This window comes from Carcharhinus amblyrhynchos, chromosome 9 (assembly GCF_965287045.1).
Source record: "Carcharhinus amblyrhynchos chromosome 9, sCarAmb.v2.hapA, whole genome shotgun sequence".
Lineage (NCBI taxonomy): Eukaryota > Metazoa > Chordata > Chondrichthyes > Carcharhiniformes > Carcharhinidae > Carcharhinus > Carcharhinus amblyrhynchos.
This window is the reverse complement of record NC_137332.1, coordinates 72061413-72070324: the sequence shown is the minus strand read 5'-3', so window position 1 is coordinate 72070324 and position 8912 is coordinate 72061413. Positions and strand designations below refer to the sequence as shown.

The 8912-nt window shown below is 41.4% G+C and overlaps 1 protein-coding gene across 1 annotated transcript in view; it reads right to left on the bottom strand.

Moving 5' to 3' along the window:
* Positions 1 to 1379: 1379 nt before the first annotated feature.
* LOC145347934 (ral guanine nucleotide dissociation stimulator-like 1) overlaps positions 1380 to 8912 on the bottom strand; it is a 92350-nt gene continuing 84817 nt past the window's right edge. Inside the window, exons 26-27 of the mRNA XM_080195922.1 lie at positions 4808 to 4922; positions 1380 to 4087 (exon numbers count right to left, since the gene is read on the bottom strand). Of these exons, the coding sequence (XP_080052048.1) occupies positions 3993 to 4087; positions 4808 to 4922 (210 nt within the window). The 3' untranslated portion in view covers positions 1380 to 3992. The remainder of the gene's footprint in view (positions 4088 to 4807; positions 4923 to 8912) is intronic.

The window sequence follows — 8912 nt, the reverse complement described above, 5'->3', positions numbered from 1 at the left end:
CTTTTTAGTAAAACCGGTATTTAACTTTGTTTTAGCCCATACCCCGAGGACGGAAGCACAGATGGCTCCAAACCCTCCTGTCTCTAATTCCCGATTTCTGGTAGTGGCTGGTCACCTTAATGGTTGAGGTGACTTGTGAGTTTCCCTATTCTAGTTTTACGACCATCTTGTCTTGGCCAGATTAATTCTCCCTTTCCACAGTCTATCAAAATCTTATTCTTTCATCATATCATTTCCCATTATTATATCCATGTTATTTTTGCACACATAAAGCCTCATTGGTGTATACAGATTATTTATCTTTACTAACGTGGTCTCGCTTAGGTAGGTGGATGTGTTTCCTCCTATCACGGTTAGGTAAATCATTTTATTTGTAGTCGGTAAGGGTAGGTCGGTGACAGATATGGATGCTCCCCTGTCCACTAACATCTCACAGTGCCTGTCCCCTATTAGTTCAGACACGAGGAGAATGTGCAAACTCCACACAGACACCGTCCCAAGCCAGGAATCGAACCCAGGTCCCTGGAGTTGTGAAGCAGCAGTGCTAACCACTGTGCTACTATGCTGCCCACAGTATGTTTAGTTCTTTGTGTCATAAGTAAGTTTACATTAACACTGCAGTAAAGATCCCCTCGTCACCATACTCCGGCACCTGTTCAACTGTACTAATGGAGAGTATGACATATCCAATCCACCTAACCAGCATGTCTTTCAGGCCGTGGGAGGAAACCAGAGCATCCAGAAGAAACCTGCACAGACACAATGAGAACGTGCACGTTCCACACAGTGACCCAAGCCAGGAGTCGAACCCAGGACCCTGGTACTGTGAGGCAGCAATGCTAACTAACTGCTATGGATAGTCCGCTAAAAGTCAGTGCTTGCTTAATGTCTCTCTCCCCAAGTAACTTTATGTGCCAGATAGCCATCTTTGTGATTTTTCCCCTACACATGGCAACCCACTTTAAATCTGAACTACCTAGCAGTGATAAAAAGATGGAGCTGGGAAGGAGAGATTGAGAATATACCAAAGGCAACAACAAATCAAAAAGTTAAAGATTTCAGCACGGGATGGGGCAAGATATTAGAAAAATGGGAAATGCCGAAGCTGGCCATTCAGTGTTCACACCACAACTTGTACATGATTAATGCAGAAGGTTAGCCATTTTGCTTTTCAATCGACCACTGGATCATGATCGGCTGTTGCAAAAACATGAGAACACTGCAGTTATCAGTCATTGCCCTTGGTTTCTAGAATAGGACTGTCCATAATGCCAGATGGCATGGTTCACATTAAGGTAAACTCTCAACTGAAGTAGATACATAACATATCTGGTCTTATCAGGTCCTGCCTTCCATTTCAAAAGAAAGAAGCATGAAGGTTTTGAAATTTTAGAAACATTTTATTTAAAACAAATTATGTGAGGAATACAGAAAATATTTAAGTGTGCACTTAGAAAAATATACAAATAACGCAGATGATTTCCTCTAATACCTGTTGCTGGCACAGATGTTGAACCTTTTTAGTGACAAGTGGTCTTGTGTAATTGTGCCTGATTAGTGAATCCTATTTCAGGGCAGCAAGTGATTGATGGGAGGCAACAAGAAAAATACATGGACCTCCAAAAATTAAGTGGTGAGTTCCCTAAAGCCCCCCCTCACCACAACTCATAGGCACGTCAATTCATGTTGGGGGAAGGATACTGGAGCATCATGTGTGGAAGATGCTTGAAATGTTAAAGTGCTTCAGCACTTGCCTTTTCTGGTGGTTAATTTATACATGTGCAAATCTGAATTTGATAGAAACCCAAAGACTGTTAAGACATTCTTGGCATTTGTTGCTACTTTCAAGGGTTTTTTTTGGGGTAAATCTAATGAGTGAACATATATAGTCAGTGCTGTCCTATACCTGAGAAGTGATTACATAAAAATGAAGCGGTCAATGAATTAGTGTCTAATTTATGCTCTGACTACTAAGGTCTGTAGATTCACACAGAAAGGATATTGCTTATTCTTTTAGTATTGTAGGCTAGCCCACAAAATAATGGCAGTTCTAAGTAATTGAATACAAGATAAATGAGGGACAAAAAGAAACAAGTATTCATATCTCAGGTGATCTGGTCCCTTCTGCAGCTTTTAAAGATTTTTTCCCAAAAAGGTTTACATTTACAATTACATATACACAAAATAATAATTCAGTATAAATCTAGTATAAAGCTGAACATCAATTCAAAACAAGTGCAATATCATTGGTAGTACAAACAAAGAACAAAGAACAGTACAGCACAGGAAACAGGCCCTTCTCTGACAACCCTTTTGTTCCTACCGTATGAATAAAATACCTTGGGATTCTCCTTTATCCTGTCTGCCAAGAACATTTTGTGACCTCTTTTTGCCCTTCTAACTTCCCGTTTGAGTTCTTTCCTACTTTCTCTGTATTCCTTCAGCGCTCTGTCTGTTTTCAGTTGCCTGGACCTAACGTACGCCTCTCTTTTCCTTTTGATCAGATCCTCAATTTCCCTGGTTATCCACGGCTCTCGAATCCTACCTTTCCTATCCTTCCTTTTTATAGGCGCGTGCCTGTTCTGCACCCTTATCAACTGTTCCTTAAAAGACTCCCACATGCCCGACGTGGACTTACCCTTGAACAGCCTCTCCCAATCAACGGCCACTAATTCCTGCCTTATCCAGCTATAGTTAACCTTTCCCCAGTTTAGCACCCTACCCCAAAGGATAACACTCATCCTTGTCCATTACTTTCCTGAAGTCAACAGAATCGTGGTCACTATTTGCCACATGTTCCCCTACTGACCTGACCGGGCTCATTTCCCAGTACTAGATCCAGTATAGCCCCCTCTCTAGTTGGGCTATCTACATATTGTTCCAAAGAACTTCCCTGTGTGCATTTTACAAATTTCTCCCCATCCAGACCCTCAGCCCTAAGCACTTTCCAGTCTGTATCAGGGAAATTAAAGTCTCCCACTACAACAATCCTATTTTCTTCTGCACCTATCCAGAATCTCCTTGCATATCCGTTCCTCCACTTCCCGTGGGCTGTTGGGTGGCCTGTAGTATACCCCCAGCATAGTGATTGCACCCTTCCTGTTTCTGAGCTCCACCCGCAGTGACTCATTACATGACCCCTCTAAATTGTCCACCCTCTGCACCGCTGTAATATGCTCCCTAACTAATATTGCTACTCCCCCACCTCTTTTAGCCCCTCCTCTGGTTGGCACAACATCGAGGGCCGAGGGCATTTAACATTTACTGCGCTGTAATGTTCTATGTTCTATGTTCTAATACCCTGGCACCAGGGAGGCAGACTACCATCCTGGAGTCTCATTAATAATAAACTATTCCATAATTTCTTGCAGTTGTCTTCGTTGAAGGCAAGTTGATGCTGTATATTCCAGAAGGTGGATAAGCTGCTGGAAAAATAAAGAGGGAAGGCAGGAAACGTGTGCTGAAGAGCTCAAGGGCCAATCCAACTACTTTCATTGAAGTAGTCATCATTCGGCCAATTAACTAGATGGCAGTTGGTTCACTGGTTACAAAGTGATTGTGGAGGAACCCCAGGCCAGCTCATTTGCAAATAGTCACACAATTCATATATAACAAAAACATTTTCCTCTTCCACCAATTCCAACAAGCATATGATCTTCATCAAGTCTGTAGCTCTCCAACAGACTCTGGTGACAGGATCCAATCTGACAGTCTTCTTTCAAAAGGGCTGATGTACAAAATGTTTCAAAAGCAGACAAGCATGCGTTCAAGTGTTTGGACAATGCTATCCATAGTGTCCAATAATTTAAGTAAAATACTGTCAGGTAATTTATTCACATATATTGCAGGGTTTTTCAGTACTAAGTGGTGTTTTGTTTAAGCTTCGACAGGTATAGCTGTGTGAAAAGTGGCACTCCTTACAGAGTAACCTTGCTTAGTCTATGCGCTGATTTGGGTAGTGTCAAGCATGACCGGATTTGTAGCTTAACCTGTTATCTGCAGGAGTACCGGTTTCTCAGAATAAAGTAAAATTTCCCAGAAGGGTCCAGAGCAGAAAACACATTGGCAGTGTCTGGAATCACAAGCTCTGAAAAGCAAAGGAAATGTATAAGGTTATTTACACATGCATTTTGATAGTGCTGATTGGCTCAGTAGAAAACTAGAAGAAACCCCATTCAATTTTCTTGTTTCATTGCTAAATTGCCAGAGGGCCAAGAAAAGGCAGGTAAAAAGGCTTTCAGTTTCAAAATAATGATTCTTGCATCTTTTCTCCCCCCACAGAATACAAAGCTTGAATTAGAATGAATAAACCAGAATAATGTCGACTATTTGCAACCAACTCCAGCTGTGCATCCTTCAACACAATATTGCTTTCAGAGAATTGGTTGATATTCGTTGCTTTCATTAGGTCCAGGCAATTGTTACTTATTGAGGAATGTAAAGTCAAATTCCTCCAAGTTGGATAGAAAGCAAAATACTGCAGATGCCGTAAGTCTGAAATAGAAACACAAAATGCTGGAAAAAACTCAGCAAGTTCGGCAGAATCTGTGGAGAAAGAAAAAGAGTCAACATCAAGTCTGTATCACTTTAACTCATTTTTCTCTCTCTACAGATGCTGCCAGACCTGCTGAGTTTTTCAAGCACTATTTTTGTTTCTCCAAGTTGGATCCAGCTGAGTGAAACTGGATCTATTCAATAATAGGAATATGGTTTTTCCAAGCTTTTTGGTGAAACATAAAGAAAACACCAATCTGCTGCCAAAAGGTGGCTACTTATCATAAATTGAGATACAATTCCCATCTCTCACCTTCATCTTTTGAGATGATCTGTACGAGCTGATAATCATCCATCAGTTCTGGTTCAAGGTTGTGCTTGGACATGGCTCTCTGGATAATCACAGGTGTCCTATCTCCATTTGTCACCTAAATAGAAAAAATATTTACTTTTCTTTAGGAATAATGAAAAAAGTGCAAGCCCTTAAAAAATGGCTGTTTTCACTCAGTAGATATATAGTGGCATTGTATTGAATACTGTACAAATTACAGAGAAATAATATCCATCTCTACAACTGTAATGTCTTAGGACTGGTATTGCAAAAACTTGCCTTCAATGCACCAAAATCCATTTGTGAGGAAACATGCTTAAATATCTAAGAGAAACAGAGCCCAGTGTTTCACCACAAAGATTCCTGGGCAAACTTACCTATATTTGTAGTTTAAAGCAAATAAATTTGTCCAAAACAAAATCAATTTAAATGCTCCATTCTTTTCCCCTATACCATTTGCTTACTTTTGACATTTATTGCTCATAGAGCTAAAAGCTCAATACTCAATCTGACATATAATATTAGTTCATGTTTATCTAAAAGTGATTCATAAAAATGATTGCGACATTAAGCAACATTTAGTCCCTGAATGGAGTTCAGAAACTTAATATTCACCTCAAATTTTGAATCACTGGACTTGCGTAGGTAAACAGGATATTGAAGTGACCAAAATGTACCGCAGTGTTATTTTTTTAAAAACAACCTCCTTTCGGTTTTTGTTCAGTCCTATGTTACATCTGGAGCTCATTTCTCCCAGCTCAAGTTTGAGCAGTCCAGCAAATGGCTGATCCCATGAGATGAAGTACACTGGCAGATCTGGGTATTTGTTTGAGAGAATTGGGGAGTTTTCCCAATTGAGAGACTGTGCACGCTTTTCTTCTTTTAAGCTGCAGGCCATGGTTTACAAATTCAATTTTTCCAGCCCCTCAGAAACAAAGCTCTTCGTAAACATATAAAAGAGCAACAATGTTACAGTACAAGATCCCATCAATTTGCAGTTGTCGATACCAAGGTTGACTTATCCGAGAATTACAACCTTTTGTATCTCTTAATCTGCAGATTCAGTGGAATCATTAAAGATCCTCCCATTCCGGGATGAATTGCAAGACATTCAAGATATTGTAAATTGACAAACTTGCACTTCTGATTCATGATAATATCCTCTAGCATAAGAAAGGGATGATCTACCATTCATAAGAATGAATTTCATGCTGTCATTTAGTAGCAGAACCCTTGGGGATGGTCAGTTGCCCAAGGGCAAGTCCAGTGACTGGTGCAGACTTTGATCTCACGCACCACTCTGATTAACCTGTCAGGATGCATATCAGTGAAGATGTGCTTGGTCTCCTGAGATTGCTCCATATCTACCTTAGCAGCTCCATCCTCATGACAGACTATCAATTTGAACACTGAAAAGAATTTACTTGTGTCAGTTTCAAACATAGCAATGTTATGTTATGAATTCACAAGCTGGATCTCTGTCAGTTGGCATCACACTTACAGCATAGTCAGAGTGTAATCTGGTGAAGACAGATAGAACAGAGAAACATATGTTTCATACATTCCAAGATTCCTGTTATTCTTGGTGGGATTGGTACCTTATGATAGAAAAGTTTCTGCATACATCTTTGGAATCAGAAAGCCTCTCCCCCATTATGAAAGACTATCACAATATATTCTGAATGCTTCTGTAGAAAATGATTAAACTTGTGTGGATCTTTCTGATGCAGTTGGAGGATGAGAAAGTAGGATCCTGAACCTGTGTCCTCTGTTTGAACAGAGGGGAGCATGATAGGATGAGAGCAAAATTGGCAAATGTAGATTGGGGGTGCAGATCGGCTGGTAGGACGGCTGAAGAACAGTGGAGGATTTTTAAGGAGATCTTTTTCGGTACTCAGCAGAAATATATTCCAATGGTCAAGAAGGACTGTAGGAGAAGGGATAACCAGCCGTGGTTATCGAAGGAAATAAAGGAGAGTATTAAATTAAAAGCTGATGTGTTCAGAGTGGCTAAAAATAGTGGGCGATTAGACGATTGGGAAAGATTTAAAAATCAACAAAGAATGACTAAGTAGGTGATAAAGAAAGGAAAGATAGAGTATGAAGCTAAACTGGCACTAAATATAAAAAATGACAGTAAAAGTTTTTACAAATATATAAAGAAGAGGAGGCTGGCTAGAGTGACTGTTGGACCCTTGGAGGACGAGAGGGGGGATTTAGCGGTGGGCAATGAGGAAATGGCTGAGGCTTTAAATAAGTTTTTTGCCTCGGTCTTCACGGAGGAGGACACGAATAGTTTGCCGGATATTAAAGATAGAAGGATGAGGAGTTGAGGGCCTGAATGCAATTACTATCACTAGAGAGGTAGTGCTTGATAGACTAATGGGACTGAAGGTGGACAAGTCCCCAGGACCGGATGGAATGCATCCCAGGGTCCTGAAAGAAATGGCAGAGGTGATAATGGATGCCTTAGTAATTATTTATCAAAATTCGCGGGACTCCGGGAAAGTGCCGGAAGATTGGAAAATGGCTCATGATACTCAGTTGTTTAAAAAAGGTAGCAGACAAAAGGCAGGGAATTATAGGCTGTTAGTTTAACATCTATGGTTGGAAAAATGCTAGAATCTGTCATCAAAGAAGAAATAGTGAGGCACCTAGAAAATAATGGTTTGATCAAGCAGACGCAGCATGGATTCGTTAAGGGGAAGTCGTGTTTGACGAATTTGTTGGATTTCTATGCGGACGTGACTAGTGTGGTAGACAGAGGGGAACTGGTGGATGTGGTGTTTTTAGATTTCCAAAAGATGTTTGATAATGTGCCCCACAAAAGGTTGCTACAGAAGGTTAAGGTGCACGGAGTTGGGGGTAAGGTGTTAGTGTGGATAGAAGATTGGCTGTCTAATAGGAAGCAGAGAGTTGGTATCAATGGGTGCTATTCTGGTTGGCAGTTGGTGACTAGTGGAGTGCCATAGGGATCGGTGCTGGGGCCTCAACTATTTACCATTTATATAGATGATCAGGAGGAGGGGGCTGAGTGTAGGGTGACAAAATTTGCTGATGACACAAAGATGAGTGGAAAAGCAAATTGCGTGGAGGGTGTGGAAAGTCTGCAGAGGGATCTGGATAGGCTGAGCGAGTGGGCGAGGACCTGGCAGATGGAGTATAATGTTAGCAAGTGTGAGGTTATCCACTTTGGCAGAAATAATAGTAGAAGGGATTATTATTTAAAATGTGAAAAGCTGCAGCATGCTACGGTGCAGAGGGACCTGGGGGTCCTTGTGCACGAGTCGCAAAAACCCAGTCTGCAGGTGCAGCAGGTGATCAAGAAGGCGAATGGAATGTTGGCCTTTATACGGAGGGGGCTAGAATATAAAAGTAGGGAGGTCTTGCTGCAACTGTACAGGGTACTGGTGAGGCCGCAGCTGGAGTACTGTGCGCAGTTTTGGTCGCCGCACTTGTGCAAGGATATATTGGCCTTGGAGGGAGTGCAGAGGAGGTTCACTAGGCTGATAACAGAGATGAGGGGGTTGGCCTATGTAGAGAGACGAAATAGACTGGGTCTGTACTCGTTGGAGTTTAGAAGGCTGAGGGGGGATTTTATAGAGATGAATAAGATAATGAAGGGGATGGATAGGGTAGAGGTAGAAAGATTCTTCCCGCTTAGAAAGGATAACAGGACTAGAGGACCTCAAGATAAGGGGGGGAGCAGTTTAGATCAGAGTTGAGGAGGAACTTCTTCACTCAAAGGGCGGTGAATCTCTGGAATTCTCTGCCCGTTGAAGTGGTGGAGGCTACCTTGCTAAATATATTTAAGTCACGGGTAGATAGGTTTCTGATAGACAGGGGAATTAAGGGTTATGGGGAGAAAGCAGGAAAGTGGAACTGATCCACTTCAGATCAGCCGTGATCTTATTGAATGGCGGGGCAGGCTTGAAGGGCGAGATGGCCTACTCCTGCTCCTATTTCTTATGTTCTTATGTTCTTTCTCAAAGGAAGTAGATTTTAACTAACCCAGTCTCTGTACATTTATGGCAATACTGATTACAAGTCCAATCTAGTAAACCTTAAATGGGGCAATTCCTTTCAG